Source organism: Anopheles moucheti, chromosome 2 (assembly GCF_943734755.1).
Source record: "Anopheles moucheti chromosome 2, idAnoMoucSN_F20_07, whole genome shotgun sequence".
NCBI classification, from domain to species: Eukaryota; Metazoa; Arthropoda; class Insecta; order Diptera; family Culicidae; genus Anopheles; species Anopheles moucheti.
This window is the reverse complement of record NC_069140.1, coordinates 10,003,706-10,022,402: the sequence shown is the minus strand read 5'-3', so window position 1 is coordinate 10,022,402 and position 18,697 is coordinate 10,003,706. Positions and strand designations below refer to the sequence as shown.

The 18,697-nt window shown below is 42.5% G+C and overlaps 3 protein-coding genes across 3 annotated transcripts; 1 reads left to right on the top strand and 2 right to left on the bottom strand.

Annotated features, from left to right (window-relative positions):
* Window positions 1-4,217: 4,217 nt before the first annotated feature.
* Window positions 4,218-8,862, bottom strand: LOC128307015 (ubiquitin thioesterase trabid). Its single transcript, XM_053044723.1, has 5 exons — window positions 8,428-8,862; window positions 6,837-8,312; window positions 6,315-6,771; window positions 6,098-6,246; window positions 4,218-6,015 (listed from the first exon to the last, which is right to left on the bottom strand). Exons 1-5 carry the CDS (start codon window positions 8,658-8,660, stop codon window positions 5,997-5,999), a joined length of 2,334 nt encoding a protein of 777 aa, XP_052900683.1. The 5' UTR covers window positions 8,661-8,862; the 3' UTR covers window positions 4,218-5,996.
* A 656-nt stretch (window positions 8,863-9,518) lies between these two features.
* On the top strand, window positions 9,519-11,041 carry LOC128310819 (snRNA-activating protein complex subunit 3). Its single transcript, XM_053047541.1, has 3 exons — window positions 9,519-9,658; window positions 9,798-10,637; window positions 10,698-11,041. Exons 2-3 carry the CDS (start codon window positions 9,813-9,815, stop codon window positions 11,031-11,033), a joined length of 1,161 nt encoding a protein of 386 aa, XP_052903501.1. The 5' UTR covers window positions 9,519-9,658; window positions 9,798-9,812; the 3' UTR covers window positions 11,034-11,041.
* A 6-nt stretch (window positions 11,042-11,047) lies between these two features.
* Window positions 11,048-11,496, bottom strand: LOC128310820 (26S proteasome complex subunit SEM1). Its single transcript, XM_053047542.1, has 2 exons — window positions 11,333-11,496; window positions 11,048-11,231 (listed from the first exon to the last, which is right to left on the bottom strand). Exons 1-2 carry the CDS (start codon window positions 11,418-11,420, stop codon window positions 11,110-11,112), a joined length of 210 nt encoding a protein of 69 aa, XP_052903502.1. The 5' UTR covers window positions 11,421-11,496; the 3' UTR covers window positions 11,048-11,109.
* Between the last annotated feature and the right edge of the window lie 7,201 nt (window positions 11,497-18,697).

The following is an 18,697-nucleotide window of genomic DNA, read 5'->3' as shown; positions in this document are numbered from 1 at the left end:
TGGCGTGAAGATTTAAGCGTGTGAAAATGCAGCTTGATGGTAATTGTTCTACCGATCGTGTAGCCAACTAATTTGTCACCCCAGATGAGAGGGTTTCGTGCATATGTGCAATTGCGATTGGAGCTACACTTTCCATCCGCAATGCGGTATGCGATGCAATTAAAATGTTTACAGTACAGTCATAAAAGAATAGTTTTGAAGTCATTCCGAAGTCTAAAATATGTATTCCGTTCGAGTGTGGATTTGGAATGTGGTGTCATTCACCTAGCCTGACCTTGCCCGTAACGAAGAACCGCAACCGAAAGCGGATTCTGTTACATCATTTCTAACGTTCCAACTCTGCCAATGCGACATCAACCAGCAGCTGGCGGGGCTTCCGATATGGACGTGAGCCGTGGGCGTCTGTCGTACTTTGCTAAAGTTCCAAAGGCGTACGGTGAAAGAACTGGGTCACAAGCAGATTGAAGCGTGCTAATTCGAAATTCATTTGCGTCGAGTTCTATGCGCATGTGAAAGGGATTTTCAATTGAATTCAATCGATAATTTGTTTTTAATTAAGTGACGTTGATGAAGATGAAGAGATCGTTTTTGGGCATTGTAATGCTTATGACCCAAACGATCAGGCATGAGTTGCGTACAGAGATTCATTTGGAGGGCACGTCAGAGTACAGGGTTTCCGAGTTCAACTGGCAAAATCGGAGCCATTTCTGGATTCCGTTCAAGATGATCTTCGAAATGGAAATCGATCAAAGCTTTCATGAATTACTAATCGAAAGCTTTCTAAATTTGTGAACGAAACTTTTGATCGGTAAGTAGTGAACTAATTAGGTGCAGGGCCACGAGAGCTGACAAAATTCTTTTCAGATTTCCGATACTAGGAGAACAGTGGTTTTTCGCAGTTGACAAGCTGATTTTGTCACTCGACAAATTTGTCAGCATTTGGTCAACTCTCGTGGCCCTGGACCTATTCAATTTAAACAGAATTCAGACATATTATTCCGATTTTGTCACTTAAACTCCAGAACCCTGTAAAATAATTTACACGTGCGCTTACCGCCTCAACTCATAGAAAATTTAAATACATCTTGCCTTAATGGTAAAGCAGTATTTCTTTGCTAGGAAATTTCGTACCGATGGGTGATATTATGCAGCCTTCTCACGTGCTAGCGGGTATCACATTTGCATAAAATCCTTCAATTAGTAAAGAAACCATCCTTTACGGAATGTGTACACAGAGCAGAGGTGTGATTAGCGTCGCTGGTGTGGCATTATATCGCTGTAAACGTTCCAGGTTCTTCCCCAAAAATAAGAAGCCTTATGTGCACTCCACCCTGCTTTTTTTATCTACAGGCAAACCGAATACAGGGAGCCGCGACAAATCATCGGACCATGCTTGTTTATGGTACGGGCATCTGGCGAAGGTTAAAAACTGACCCTGGGCACCAATTTGTTTTTCTGTGGTGCTCTTTTTTTCCGTGCCGATCATTGTTCCGCCAAACCCGACCCATCCGATGATGAGATGACCGTAGCCCTGTAGACAACGCATGTACATTCGCGTAGCGCAGGTATCGCGCACCTGGCCGAACAACGCCACCACCCCCCGAAAACAATGACCATGCGCATGATTCATAGCTGCAGGAAGCGCTGCTTCTTGATGCGTATACGCAACACACCGTGTGTGGAATGGTTTGAATCGGTACCATTCAAAGGCACAGTGGACCGAACGGAGTGGCACCAAAGCCACACGAACGCTGTCCATGTGGTGTCAATTTAGGTGGAAGTGGACTGTTCGTTTTGCTTCTTGGGAGAATGTGTGAGATGTTTGCGGTTCCATGCGTTCCATGCGGCGGAACTGTCGCCGCGTTACCGTACCGCGCTGTACCGTCTTTCACTACCATCCCACTACAACCATGGAAGGGCTCTGAAACAGCTCTCCTCGGTAGCCGGCGTTCTGCACAAGCGATGTGGGGAGCTTTCGATGGGTGGTGTATAAAAAGCGAAAGCATCCAAGCAGACGGTGCTTAGTCGAGATCGAGTGTCCGGCTGTGATCTGTGAAAGAATCGTTGGAACGGCGCGAGTGTGCGAATCAGTGTGCCTACTTTGCCTGCTAGTGTCTCCTAGTAGTTAGCGAAAAGTGTGAAGAAATAATTTAAACGACTAAAATGCTGCGCGGTTCCGTAAGTGTACTATTAGTTATGGTGATTTCGTTAAACGTTTTTTTTTTTGTAAATTGTCATACCGAATGAAAAATTTTGCACTAGTTTTGCATTGCATCGCTCCGTTTTTGCCAGCATTTTCTTCAATATTTTCCGATAACTAACAAAAGAACAGAATAAACAGTCGAAGATCAACAGGAGATGTGTAAACTTGTTTTAAAAATAGTTAATTAATATCTAAGATTTAATTACATAAAGATTAAGTGTAAATCTCGTTGAAGCATGCTTATAAATGAGCGAAGGCCTGAACAAATAAATAATTAAAAATATACAACTCAAACATACATTGTTTAAACGAAATTAAAATTTTTGCAAAACTTTCTTTTAAAACTCGACTGTAAAAGGAAAATGAATGTTTGTGTATTACTAAACAAGTAAATCCCAAAAAAAGAAGAAACATTACACCAGAATACAACAATGGACTATTAACTGCATCAAGGGGGAATGTTTTTCCCTGTCCCGAGACTCGATCTTCACCAAACAGAGGCTACATTATAGAGCAGAGCATGTGTGTTGCTTATTTGTTCAATTTTCGCTCTTGATTGTGTTGCAGGTTGCGTTGTTCGTTTTGATTGCGATTGTGTCCGGTGCGGCAGCGACCTTTGGATACGGTTTGCTAGGAGGGACAGGTAAGGTTTTATTGATTCGAAATGCTGAATTCGTATTGCTCTGTCCGGATTGCTGACGTTTTTGTGACGCTTGCCGGAAAGCCAATTTCCCACGCTGTGTTTGCTATACTGGTGAATGTTTTTTTTGGTTACACGTGCACGTTATTCTGTTGTAGTATTTTACATAGTGTGCTCAAAATATCTATAAACCATAAAAAATAGGCTAAAAGTAGTTTTTTCCGACGATTTCTTTTCCGCAGGATGATTACCGTTGCGTGAGTTATTTTTATTAACTAATTTAAACCAAAACTAGTATGTTTTGAAATTTAAAAAGATGTTAATTTAACGACCATTTCAAAAATACCTTTAACCAAACAACCAGCAATACAGACTTTACGTGTTAAATTACTCCGTTGGATTGAAAGGCAGCATTAACTTTTAAATATTTCCTTTGCTATTACAAGGATATAATGGCGGCTATGGTGGAGGCTGGAGCGGATACAATGGGTACGGAAACTATGGCGGTTACGGAGGAGGATATCAACCATATGGCTACGGTGGATATGGTAAATTACAGAGGAGCAGCAGCAGTTAAGCTTTGTTTGATTTAATCAATGACTTTCAAACTCCTTGCAGGATATCCTGGCAAATATGGTGGCTACGGTGGTTATGGTGGATACGGAGGTTATGGAGGATACGGAGGCTATGGCGGGTATGGAGGGTACGGCGGGTACGGTAGCGGCTATGGGGGCTACGGAGGGTTCAGACCATACTACCGATAGACGATCCTGGCTCGTAGGGTACCAGTTAGATGCTAAATCTGTCTAGTGTTAATTTCGTTTGCGTTTAAAATGTGATAAACTCCGTTCTTTTACCGTAGCTTGTTTGAATTTCTCACCCGAATTGAAATAAACTACCGTTCAAAACCAAACTTCTGCTAATCTCTTTTCAATCGAAGCGTTTACCCATATAGCGAGGGTTCACCGTAACGGGTTTCTTTAAAATTTGCTCTTGATGTGTGGGCGTACAACGTGTTCGACGCTGATTTTGTCGGCCAAGGTCGACCGTGCACTAATGGAGTTCGCTGATGAGAGAGCTAGACACGGATCGACCATGGAACCACTTTTCTCGTTTAGGGCATGATCGCATGAAAGTTTGAACTTGTTGTTTTCTTAACGGTACGACCGGTTCGGTTTAAATCCCAGCAGCAAAATGTGCAAATCCGTGGCGAGCAGTGATGATACGGTTGCGATGGTAGTAAATAATGCCACTTCGTAGTGAATTTAGTAGGCTCCGTCTAAATGACACGCAAGTTTCGCATATTGATTGTTCATTAGATTTGTTTTTCTTTCACGCTATTTCCAACTACAATTGGTCTTTGCTGCGTACGGTATTGTTTACATTGTGAGCAAAAAAATAATTTATTTTAAAACATATATATATGCATAATGCTTCATACAGCTTTCGCGTGTGGTTATGCTGAACGTAACTATATACATGCTACCAGTTTTGAACCCAGAAAAAGTAAACGAACTTCACTTTGAAACTTAACAATATTCAACAATGTGTTTTTGTGGTATCGGTAAGGTAGTATTAATAGTAGTAGTACGAAAGAAACTGCCGCCTCAACATAGATTAGATCTATTTTCTCCTTGCACTACATTCGCAACTGCTTGTAATTGAAACTCATTGCTAAGCGAAACTATGCGCCTTCCACGCAATCTTTATATTCACCATTGCGCATGACTGTTAGAATAAGGTTCATTATATTATTGTTCGGCCTCTGAGCGCACTGCGTTTTAGCTTATCTACTATTGTTATGCTGTGTTTGACACACACACACACGCACACGCACAGATACACACACACACGTACGGAAAATAACTATGGTAGTTTCATATCTGTTCCCAACTGTATCCTTCAAGCTGCAATCCATGTTACTGCTTTCTACTAGATTCCTTGTCTTATCGCAAAGGCCGCCAAACGATGGCGCTGCTTTTCTCACGCTTGCCTACCATAGTGCGTACATGAGTGGTGTAATTTTATCCACAATTTCCAACGTAACACCTTTTCTTCACTAAGTGCAATCCCTTTCCCAGTTCAACCTCCAACGCTATCACGCAAACTATTTCGTATAGTTTTGTTTAGAAAAAACAAACAAACAACTTTTGATTCAATCTGGATTGAAATTGACTTTCATGCGAGAACGGGCACTATTAAATTCATCTTTGCAAATGCTCTGCAAACCATTGCATGCCTATGGATTTGAGATATTAATTCGTTTAATTCGCGTTACTTTTACAAAAAGGCACAATGCGCGCCTAACGAGAGTAAGTGCTGTTTGATAGGTAAGCAATTTGGAGGAATATATTCATGAAAAGCATATATAGGTGTGCTAGTAGATGAAAGGATTAAAATGTCCCCCGTTTCATCAAACGGCCGGACGCATTCAATGGGGAGGATAGTTTGAATCTTACTTGGAATAAACTTGTTAACAGGGACATTAAACACTGGTTTTCTATTTCATAAAACAAACTCCGGCTATGTCTCGCCATGATACACAATAGGAAGGAATATACTATTGGGTGGAGAAAAACGGATACAAAAATATACTCTCTTGATAAGATTTCGATACAAATAGAGTAAGTAGCACCCATACCGTAATGCCTTCTTTTTAGTTAAAATGATATCGCGAACCTCCCGCGAAGGAAGAGGAACGGCTTAGAATTGTTTTGCATTTAATTTTTCACAGCTTTAGGTTGATTTTTCACATTCGCAGCAAAAGGTAAAAACTGGTTGTACGCTGGCTGTTTGCGCCATCCCATATGCGTCAACATCCACGGCACAATGGGATAATGCTTAAAAAAAATGCGATATATTTCGCCAAGGAGAAAATTATGCCATCGGTTGACACGCACGTGTCTGTGTGTGTGCTCGTAGAAAGGAAACGATGCGCTACTATCTAAACCAGGCTACGTAACCTACCGTAGTGGACAAAATCACGAATTTTAAGCATTTCCGTAATGACCCGTGCAACAGGACTAGGGGAACGATTAGCTTGGAAGCGTTGTAAATTTAAAGCCTGGCTGATCTGTCTGCACCAGCCGGACATGTACAGGATCTTCCGCAATACTGTACTACACGCTAGCACGAAGTAGAACGATTTCTATTTTAAAACAGCCTCGAGATCCTGCAAAGAGAGGTAAAATAAAAAAGGGAAACGGGTTAGGAAGGTACTTTGTAACCATCAAATCAAATAATGCTGTACGTACGCTATCCTACGATAGTGGTTAAGCCATTCCTCAAGCAGTTGAGCGACTAATAATGGACGTTTGTGAAGCTTCTGCTGTGCGACAAGCAATCCTCCTTCGGTTTCGCATACTTCTAGCCATTGGCGAATCAGCATTTCTTCGCGACCAATCTTGGGAGAGACGGAGATAAATAGTTTAAACAAATTACACATAATTGTATCGACAGCAGTGACATTACCTCATTTTTGGTCAGAAAATGAATCGGCAACAGCTTCATCTCACAGTCCATTAGAGGCAAAAAGGTTATGTCTTCCCGGTCGTCCCGAGTTGCATCGATTCGGGAGTACGGATCGGTCGGTACAAGTGCACTAAAGTGACCACGTGTGTAGCCAAGCGCGATCGGCGATGTGATACAGAAGCTCTGTTCCCACAGTAGCGGTAGATAGACACCCTCGAACCGGGCCAATCCAATGTCTTCGCCGCGAAAACTTTTCACGTACTTCACACCGTACACAATGATCGGTCGGCGCATGATGTGTGCCAGGGCAAAGATGTGTAGTTGCTCTAGGGACGAACCGGGATGACTAGCCAACGAGAGTAGCGTGTTCCAGTCTTTCTCTAGCTGCATCTCACCGACGGTGTACTGAAGCAACGCCGCCTGGAATAGTTCGTTCTCCTTCCAGCGTGGGTAAAAGCTGCAGAAAATCGCAACGGTTAGAGAGTAAAGAATTACTTTCAAGCCCAGTTTTTGGCTACTTACATATGGCTGCACTGGTGCAAGCTGTCAGCCAACGCTCGTCGGAGCGTATTGTCACGATCAAATACGCCCCACGTAGCCTGTAAGACGGAATCGAGCAAACAGTCGCCAGCGCTACGATTCCAAAGCACCATCAGCCGGGAACCGAGCCGTTCCGTAATTTCCAGCGACCAGTTTAGTGCGGGCGGTGGCATTTCCAGCTGCTTTTGCGCATCCTTGTCCAGCAACTCCTCGTACAGCTGCTCCTGCAGCACCAGCGGAAGCTCCTCGATGTCGGCCGGCAGCGAAAAGGTGGCATGTTCATTCACGAACTGGCAGTTGAACGAAGCTTTGCGTATACGTAGCGATTGGGCAAAGTGGCGGCGTATGTCGCTGGCAAGATCCGGCGCTACGTACGCTGGCACTCGCTTGATACCTGGGCCCGAGCCGGAAATTTGTGCCAACAGCAGCGGCAACATCTCGTCGCGATGAAACCGTATCGCTAAATGAATCAGCGTGTGGCCCACATCAAATGCACAATTGTTCCGGCTAATTAGAAACGCTTCGGCCGATGTAAGGGCCCGGCTTGGATCGCCACCACACTCCAGGTACGCTTCCACAGCGCCAATATTATTTTCCGCTATACCGACGCATGCATTCAACCAGTCCCAGTCCGGTTGTCGACGCAACAGCTGCAGGTAACGTTCCTGCTTGCAGGCATCCATATTGTTTATGGAGTCGGCGTGGCCGACAAACTGTTGATTACGCTTGTTGTTTACCATGATGTTGCTCGCCACGTTGATACTGTTCTCGTCGTGTTCCGGGGACGCTTTAGCGGTCGCTTGAGTACTTTTGTTTCCTACGTTACTGCTCGGGGAGTCACGCGGATGCAAGCACATTGAACACTTGAGCGATTTCGGCCAATTTTCGTACGTACAAACAGAACAGAACCATTTTCCTGTGTTGACCGGTGAGCTGGCCACGGCCCGGCCCATCGTACTGACGGGCGAAGAGGACACGGGAGACGGTGAGTGTTTGGAGTCGCTCGCACAGCCCTTTCCGACCGGTTCACTGTCGGGTGCGGACGTTGCTAATCGTGAGCTGGTACCGTACGATGCACCCGATGCTGGTGAATTGTTGCGATTCCGCTTACCACTTCCAGTATCGCTTGTGCACACAGTTCCATCGTCCCCGGGGCTGGCACTACGGCAAATGTTCATTGCATTCAACTGATCGCTAATGCTATCGTACTCGCTTATCACTTTTGGGGGAGATGGTTTTTGTTGTTGGAGCTGTTGCTGCATCGGGATCACGTCCTCCTTGCGCACGGTGTCGCACTGCAGACACCGTCTGGTGTGGGGAAGATTCAGATAGGTACATGCCGTGCATGGCCATCGCTGATTGGTATCAAGCTCTGCGACTGTTGTCGATTTTACAGCACCACTCGCCAGATTTGGGTTCGATCTATTCGTCGCACTGAGCTGCTGCGTTGGACTTAGGCTGCACATCACGCACAATCGAAGCGAAAGCGAACGGAAGAAACAGAGAGTGAAAGTTTGTTATTCACTATGATCACGCACTTTACGTACTCAGCACGGCATTGAACGATACTTACCGAAAGATATCCTCCTTAAGAAGTGGCTTCGACCCTTTGCACATGATACATTTAAGAGACAATGGATAGTTTTCGTATGTACAATATTCGCACACCCATTTCGGTTGCTGCTGGGAGCAATGCTGTTCCTGAGCTGTTTCATCCAGCGGTTGTTGTGGTTGTTGCTGCGGTTCAGTTTCCCGTTCTTGATGCTGTTGCTGGTCTGGCTTGTTCGTAGACGACGAACCCGACATACTAGCGGTCAGCACACCACTCCAAACACCCAAATCGAATGGACGATTGTTTAGTATTAGATGGTCTCGTTCGTGTATCGTCAGATGATGCTGCTGCAACGAGAAACCCCACGGATAAGATGTTATTGCAAAGTTTTCACACACAATTTGTTTACTGAGACGATTTGGGTCAATCAGCTGCTTGAGAAGAACGAGTGGCTGCTGTGTGTTTAGGTGTGCATTTGTGTAGTTTGTGTGCTTGTTTATGATGAAAGAACACAGGCGCTGAGGCTTGACAACGCGTAATCGCAAAACATACTACTAGCTCGTCAAGTAAACAGTACGACTAAACGAGACAGCAGGCAGCTAATTGTAATAACTGCGAAATTTAGCTAGCCACGGATTTATCGTTCGTTAAAGCCAAACTGACCTTCTCGCAGCGAACAAAAATAGCACCAGCACGTATGCAGCAAAAGCACTGCTGCCCCCTTAAATATCGAGCGATATTAGCCAACACTTTTTCCAACTATTGTGCCCATCCACACCAACTTGCGCCAACCACAATTTCGCGGATTCACAGCTACAGAAAAGAAAACAAACCATCCAGCACACGTTCTGCGCTTACTAGAACTACGGTACGGCAGGAAGGAAACTTTACGAACGCTTCCAATCCATGTAGTATTTCGATTCCGATGATTTATTTACGAAATCATCGTATTCTCATCTTGATTTGGGACTTTTTCCTGTATGTTGAAGTTTTGGCCTGACAGTTTACGTAATTTTGCCCGGTGAAAACACTGCGTTACTCCGTTGAACAGCTCGCGGGTTGCATTGCGTTCAAAATGTGTTCACTACTTCGGTCAAAGCTTTATTGTGTGATGCAGTTTTAGATGAATTTCCTGGATGAAATCAGAAGTTCGCACTTGTTACGGGAACTGGTGTTGAAACAGAGTTTGCAGAGCGTGTATTTAATATTCCTATTGGTTCTAAATGCATGTGAAGATGCAGTGCAATGGAAGGTAAACAATCAAATGTTTTGATTTTGACAGCTGTTCGTGATTGTTGTGTTGGTTAAAAAAAGTGAAAAGCAAAAGACAAAAGCTGCTTCAGTTCGTTGGGCGCTTGGTGGCACATTGTGATAAATTTATCATTTTACAGAAACAATAATCAACGATGGAAAACATATACTACCCAAGGACGGAGAAAATTGTGTCCGTGTGGGATGCGTTGGCCGAGTTTCAGCAGGAACTGGTTCCGGACCGATTGAATAAGATCATTGATTCCGATCACGATATCATGGAAGCGATGGGTCTCGGGGGCAACAATGCCGAATTCGATAAGTTGCTTGAGACGGTCGATGTTGGCCATCTGTCCAGCGCAAAGGATATACCGGTGCGACCGTTTCAACCACATCGTCCGACCACCGTCAGACCAAAGATGGGAGAGATGCCCAGCAAGGCAGCACGATTCAACTGTGTGCAACGGGTATTCGAACGTCGGAATGCCAAGGATCAACGAAATATAGACGTAAAGCTACGGTACAATCGTCACAAATACATGGAAAGGAAGCAGGATCTGGAACTCGTGAAGGATTTGGTCCCGTTTCACGAAATGCTACTGGTGGTGCGCTTTTATGAGCCCTTCAAGTACAAAGCAGGGCGACGGTTAGGGCACCCAAAGTTTAGTCAAGAGTATTACGTACTCAGCTCACAGTACCTAACCGAACTGAAGGATGCAATCTTTTGCCATTGCGATTCGGGACCGTATTACGAAATTAGTGAAAACAGAACGACGGAATCAACTGAATCGCTCCCGAAACCAGGGTTCTTTTTCATCCACGATACGTTCTACAATGACTTCAGGGATGAGGCGAATCATGACTATTCGGCGGAAATTCGGAAATGGGCCGAGCGGCAATCCCTAATCGGAGAGCTGAAAACGAAACGAATGGAAGAAACGCGCTTTGGAGATTTAAAATTTCGTCTAGGGTACCCTCAGGTAAGGCGATCCCGCTGGCACATGATGTAGTGCGTGCTTATGAAGAATCTTTCGTTTCAGCTGTACCAACATCAGGGAAACTGCGAACATTTATTCGTGGTAAGTGATTGCCGACTGTTGGCAACTTCGGATATTCTAACGAGGGCACGCTACCCGTGGCTTAATTCGTACGGTTTGGCTCGTGATGTTCCATGCAATATATGTGGCCATTGTCAGGCACAATACATAGTACAAAACAGTAATCGGCACATATTCGATCCTGCCTACATCTGTGAGAATTGTCTAGATACGTACCATTACAAGGACGGGCAAAAGATAGGGGAGTTTGATCTGTTCAAATTTTCCCTCATGATGATTCGTGCCAATGAGGATGAGGAAGCATCCACCTCACAATAAACCAAGCAGCGCACTGGACGTTTAGTTTAACATTTATTTAACCTGTTTGTTCCCTTGAGAAATAAATGTACGACAATCACTTGTGCTTCTCGAGCTGTGCACGCAGCTGCTGATTGAAATCATCTTCCACATTATCATCGTCCCAATTGTCTTCCCAAACGCTCAGTTCTTCCTCATCCTCCTTGTTTCCGGTCCAGTCTGTGGAAGAGAACATGGAGAAGAAACATTAGTTAATCAAGCACCAGGCAAAGGATGCAGCTTTAGCCTTTGTCTATATCGAACACATTACTATATCATACCTTCGGCGGGAAACTCTTCAAATTCATCATCTTCCTCCAGAAGACCTAGATCAAGCTTGGGCTTTTCCTTGTTTTCCTTGTCCGACATGATTCTAGTTCGTGGATATTTTATGAAAATAAGAAAATGAGTCTCGCAGCGCGATGAAGTTGCTGATTTCGGCGTACACAATTTTGACAAACAATGACATTCCACTCGCCAAGGTTGTTAAGGAATCACTTCGAATATATTTTCTCTATATCTTGATTTGAACGAAGCAAATGCCGTTCGTTGAAATGTGCAATGTGGTGATCCATGCTAATTTTCCGGTCATGAAGGTTTTATATTTTTAAATTCACTCTTTTTACGTTTGGTTTTCAACTCTTGAAAAAATTTATTGTAAGAACGACCATGACTCACACACGAATCATGAACGAAAAAAAAAGAAAAAATATAAATACGCACCGAAAATTTGAACTCATTTTTGGGGTGCTTTTTGAACATGTAATGTTTTTCTGTTCATAAATTGTCCGGACAAGCTAACATTTTAATTTTTAATTGTTTTATTCATCAACTCATAACTCATCAATTTCATTATTACAAGATTATCGTTGGTCGTGTTTTGAAAATTTTATGGTATCCGTTAATTGAAGCAAACTAAATTATACTAAAATATCCTCGTAAATTTTATGGTTTACTTTCGTGGTATAATCTACAATAATCTTTAAAAGTCCTTATGGTTTAATATCCTTTTTCTTCCTTTGAATTTGATAGGTTATTAGGTATTATTTTTCATTATAGCAAACTTAATATCCTTGCCTTTATAGCATTAGTTGGAAAAGGCTCATACGCATTCAGAGTGCAAAATTATCCTGTGTCCTTGGAAAGGCTGCTGTTGAAACGATTCTCAAAATGATGAAAACTACACATGGAAATTTTGCCGTAATCTTCATACATGACTGTTGTTGTAGCGATTCCCAAAATGATGAAGGAAATGAAAATGCATGAGTAATTTTATGCAATGTTAACATTAGAATTATCTCAAATTTGTTTTCATTGGCTTTTATCCAAATGCACGTTACACTTTTCTGTACATAAATAGCAAGTTTGATAAACTTAGGCCATTTTCTGCGTTAATATACCATAGCAAATGTATAACCAAATCGACTATTTGTGGGTGTTGCACTAACATGTATACCGAACTAATCGAATTTAGCGAATTGAACAGCCTTGCACGTTAAGCGCTTCTATCCTACTACTACAACCTAATTGGTTGGTAAGCGGCGGTGAACGCCAGTTGCTGACACCGCTCACATTGTCCACCCATAGCAATTAATTAGTTTTATGGAGCTGATCCGCAATGATCCGCAACATTACGCGTCCGAAGATGAAGTTGTAGACGCTCATGGGCACTAACGCTTTTCCCTGATTGGATAGCAAGTTTGGTGCATATGTACGAAGATAGTGGTGGAGGAGAGAGAAGATGGAGAGGGGGAGGGAGAGGGGATGAAAGAAAGTATCTGTGTATGTGTGTACAAGCGAAGGTGACAACCAAGAAAAAGGTTCGAACGGTTCACCGAACATTAATCAATTATCTTCCAAACAGTGGACAACTATGCTGTCGACTAGACAGAGGCAAAAGCAAAACAAAAAAGGGACTCAACGATCCGTTCTTGTCATATCCGAAGAGTGAAACAAACAGCAAAAGACACAAAAAATGTATCGACTGATAGAAACTGGAAAAACGATCCCACATGACAATACGTGTTTTAGCATCTCTATGTAGATAGTATCATCGGTAGATTTAGTAGCATTATTTTGTTCCAGTTTTAAGGTCCTTTTCTATAGTTGTATCTGCTGCTGCTGGCTGCTGTAAAGAATAATTAGAACGCATTCAGAGTACAAAAACTCAATGATGGACAATGATCCAATTACGTAGCTGAAAAATCTTCTTTCAATGGAAACTAAATGCGAATTCAAATCATGTCCAGAGATTGTCTTTTAAACAATAATATAAAAGATACGAAAAATTGTTATAGTAAAACTTGTCAGCTTGCAAAAGCCGTCATATTGGAAGAAGTGAAATAAAACTTGTCATCTTATCTAACAACACATCCTTTTTCAAATTATTGTTGAAAAGGATGCAAAATGCTGTCTTGGGGGTGGTTAAGTACTTAGTACTGTATAGATCTTTTCAGACTACTATTTTTAAAAGATTTTTGTTTCGTTAGAACGGCCTGAGCGTATCGACTTATTTTTACCACTTAGCCGGATAGTCAATCGTTGCTACGGGGGTTTTGTCCAGGTCGGATTTTGCCTCGGTCTGCGCCTTTATAAAGGTGTTATTAAAAGATTATATCAAGATATTCTGTAAAATCTCATGGTTTAAAAAAAAATGGTTTTTAGAAAGAAAAAGCTTAAAGAAGAGAGAAAAAAAGAAAAAAAGATAAAAAGAAAAGAAGCGTTTTTGAAGTTTCTATTATAGAATTGTTAAATAATGTATGAAAGAGATATTCTAGAGATATTCAAAGTCTTACAAATCCCTTTCTCTTACATATCCTCACCTTTCAGATGACAGTTTTTACTTCTATGAGTACGATCACATCCGATTTCCGTGGCTGCAACCAGTGCCCTGCTTAAAGATCTGAGAAACAATATTTTTGGTCAAATTTATGAAACCCACTTACCATTACTTTTCACCACCGTCCCGAGATTGTGTGACTTCGGACATCTTTACTACCTTTCATATCCGCATCGTTGGCGCTGGCTTTGCTCTTTTCCAAGCGGGTTGAGGGTTTCTGCCCATCGACTACCAGCGCTACCTGCTTGTTTGTATGCTTGAGGACCGTCTGGTTCCGTCGCTTGCCGAGCAGAAGTAGCGAACTCTGCCGTGCACGTTTCGACTTGAAACTTCCTTGAGTTCCTTTCGTACCGTCACACCGATCGCACAACTGGCTCGCTTCCGGGCTTCCGGGCTGGTTGGGAAAAGTTGATTCGTAACAGTTTCTACACTCCACTCGGTGCACTTTCATCTTCGTTCCTAATCCGCGGTGTAGTGGGAAATAGTAAGGTTTGGTTCCACCTGCAAGGCGTAAGTTTTCGCGGCCAAGTGTAAACCGCGAGCGTCTTTCTTCAATCGAGCAATATTCGAAATCTCGCGTTTTTTTTCTTGGTCAAGTAAAAAACGGCTAAAGCATTTTCTCGATTGAAAGAAATGGTGAGCTGTTGTTAGTGGAAAAGTAGTTGGAAAAGGTAGCATGGCAGGGAGGGAATGAAAGAGACCATGGATAAGCTCCCTTTAAAGGGTGCCGGACAATATCAGCACACAGGGAACGCGGGTAGCAAGCAGTGCACACAATCCACAGAAGCAGAAAATACCCCCAAAACCCAACGACGGAAGGTGGCAAAATCCTCGGCAATGCAAAATATGGTGTCGGATTTTAATGGATTTGTTTGTTCTGGAGCGGAAATGAAAATTGCTATTCCGGCTGGCGTCCCCGGGGCGAGCACGCTGGCGCACTTAAAACCTCGGTCGCCCTATAAAACCGGGTGACGAGTCTTTCGGTCAGCCGGCGCTCGGTGCGGTTGGCAGGTGCTCGCCAGCGTATAGCGTATGCAAGGTGTGCATTAGTCGACGCCTGCAGCTGGACGTGCCGGTGCATAAGCTGGGGCGGAAGATCCGCTAGAAAAATCGCAACGGCAACGTACAAAACGTGTGCAACGGTGGAAAAATAAAAGAAAACATAAATCTGCACTGTGTACAGGAAGACCGAGACCGTGGAAAAAAGCAACTCGAATGTTGGTCAAACACAATCGGACAGTTGAAAGCTCAACACTGTTTGGATTGGGTTCACGAAGGAATGGCCGGGAAGCATGTGCTCCTTATCGTCGAGATACCGATCGCGCCCACGTGTGATCATCAACCGATAAGAATTGAGTGTGGTACGTGCGGAGGTGAGTGGGTGAACACCGAAAAGGTACTAGAATGAAGGAGAGAAAGTACACAATATACCACCCCACTCTCGCCCCCATAAAAAAGTAGATTAGAGTGAATTCGGAAACGGAAAAAGCAGAAGGACTTAATTAACCAAATGGCTTCGGGAGTGCGCACTGTCCGAGGAGAAGCTCCTCCAAAACGGATCGTTTGGCGTAGTTGTATTGGAATTTTTCGCGTCCTTCTGTACGGTACGACAAATGGAGTGCAAATTTGCACAGTGCCCCACGAGCGGCATCGATGGTCGGCTGGCAAAAAACTCAACGGAAGCTCTATTTACACTGATTGAAAATGTGTGCGAGGGTGAGCTTTTTCTGTTCGTTATGCTTGTTCACCACGTTGCGACTAGAAAGGTCAAGGCCCTACACTGTTCCATATAGAGCTTGGAGGATAAGCTAAATGGATGCACATAGCACATGGTGTTTTTGTGTGAAATTTTTAATACTTGTTCACTTTCAGAAAATACTTCCATATGTTATGTTAGTTCTTTGTGCATTGTGGTTGTCCGAAGTATTCATCATTCTGACGATGATGTAGTCAGTAATTAATGCTTAATTATTATTTTATTTTCATTCATTAAAGTTTTTGTTCATTTGTTTGCCGTTTATTGATTAATTAATTAATTAATTTAAATATAAAGGATTTTTGGTATATTATAATTGTTTCTTTATGTCTGTTATGAAAAAACGTAGCCGTATAATTTTTAGCAACTCGTTGACACATTGTTTCTTTTTTCTTTCTATCGATCCCCTTAGTATACTTCCAAGAAATACCATGCGTCTCCACCATATCGTTATGGCTGAATCTTTATGTCTGATAATCAAAAACGTAGCCGTTTGTGTACAAAAAAAGAAAATATTTTTTAATTTGTTTTAAAACCCTGAATTTTTAGCAACTCGTTGACACATTGTTTCTTTTTTCTTTCTCTCGATCCTCTGAGTGTACTTCCCAGAAAGACCATGCGTCTCCACCATATCGTTATTTATCGAACCATTTTTTTTAATCCATTTCCAGAAATGAAGGCCAGCTAAAAAAGCTTCACTTTTACGACATTTGATGCAGTTGATTGATGGTTAGATCACGATAAATAACTTAATTGATTGGTTAATTGATGGTTAATACAATTACTTGATTAGAGCGATCTTTGTTTTGTTGACATTCAAACCCACGGTCTGAGGCCATATTTGTGTAGAATGGAGCGTTATTAATTGTGGATTAAGTCTACTAATTGATTATTCATATTACAATACATTATAAACAAAAGCTATGAAAAAAACTTCTACTACGTACCACTTTGATTAGAAATGTATCACAATGAATAAAATCAGAATTAGAAACTCATGGAACTAGCAGATTAGGTTCCGAAATCGTTGGAAACTGATGTGAGAATAGATAAAAAAAACAGCAACTCCTATTTAATCTTCACCTTTTTTTGCACTCTTCATGCATCTCGTTGCTGTGAACGTTCACGTGATCCGAGTGCTGAATACAAACGTAAACATTTTGCTACTGTAATCAATCGATTTCGTGTGCGGACGATCCGATTCCCCGTACAGAATGCATCCCTTTCGCATTTAAACAAACACATTCTTCGGGTTGTGCGATGCGGGTAGATTAGACATTCGGATCCGTAGATCCGTAGTGCCTGTCTGTTGACAGATTATTCAAAAGGCGGTAGCTGAACCGACCTAAAGGAACTGGGCAACGAGCGTACCATGTTTGATTGTGAACGTTCAACCGGTTCGTCCGGACACTTTTTACAGGAGATCCATGCGAACGCATCGAGAGCTCGGGCGGTGATTGTACTTTGTAGGATTTTTATTTTGAACACACTTTTGTTTCTCTTCACCATGCATGGTTCTGTGTGTCCGGTCGGTGTTTTTTTCGACTTTTATACGCCCATCTCCATGCCGCTTGTTGATGAATGACCACTGCAGGGTAGATCTGTCAACTGGCAGAAATAAAAAAAGGATGGTTACCGTTCACCGTTCGATTACAGCACTGGTGGCACAGCTTAAGTGTCGGATTCCCGTCCGCTAAGCAGCAATTGAGCTATTTGAACAGATTTTATTGGCACTAAATTGCGGTTAAGTAGAGGAGAAATGTTTTTGTTCTTGGCTTTATATATGGTCCAACATTAGAGTTTTATTTCGTGTGTTTGCGTTCGGTCCGTAACCAAAGCAGAAGCAACGTCACTTATTACGGTCAATAAATTAAAGCTGCCCTGTTCGTCCCACTTTGGCAACGTAAGTTTATGATCGTTCGACTAAAACAAACGAACGGGAGGTGGAACTAATTTTGCATTGCAAATAAATTCACACATTGTGATCGTTTGGTAAACATATTTTCCTAAAACGAAAAAAAAAAAACTAGCAAAAGGTCGATGGTTGAAGCGCCAAGATGGAACCGGATTGTAAAGTTCTCACACTTTCCGTTCCGTACGGCACACGATACGTCCGGGCCGTTCTCTGCTGCGCAACGGTAAATGTGTCCATCGGGAAAAATAATATGTTTGTTTATAGCGGGAGGAGAAAGATGGGGAGAGAAAACATATTTTCCCCACCATATATGCACCGCATGGCTTGTGGAGGTTTTTTTTTATTATTCCTCCTTTCTGAGTTGCTTCTTTGTCTACCGCTTGTGAAGGCTAATGTTGTTCATTGAGCATAACTTGGCCGAATGTTTTACTGCATCGGTGGGAACTACAAACGCTCGTGTGGACTTGGGTTCGCTTGGGTTCTACATAAAGAAAGGAGCACTTAAGCTCGGCTAACTTGAACACCCGGTTTTAATGTGATAGCTTTAATATCACATTCCGTTTAAGGCGAGGTCTGGGCGATTGTTTTTCACGCTTCGCCGGTTGACAAATTATGGCTGGGTAAAATAGATTTATGGCCCGCCCGGGTTAAGTCGACTGCACTGGAAATTGCACTATAAATGGGACAGGTTCTCTCGGAAACCACCGGCAGATATTTATTATCCACGAAAGCATCCCACCGTGGGCGGCCTATTACAATTATGAAATTGTGGTTCTCATGTGTGCTAATTACCGGGCTAATTTTTAATGTAAAATAAATATGAAAGGAGAACATTTGGTCAAAATAATGTATTCCTACAGCCTGAAAAACTTGGTTACGATAAAAAAATCAATTGCTGGCCACGATCGAGCTACAGGATATTTGTTTATAAGTTTAGGAAAATCGTCAATAAATCGTTTTTTAAACTCAAGAGCTCTAAGCTCTCAGATAGTGTACATGCTAAATGGCTTATATACGGACATGAAGCATCTTTTGCAACATTTCATCTCTCTGTTTCCAGAGCCTACTGTACGTTACCAGTTCAGGTAACGAAATCAAAATGTGTTTGAGCTCAATAGGATAACTGCAAAATAGGA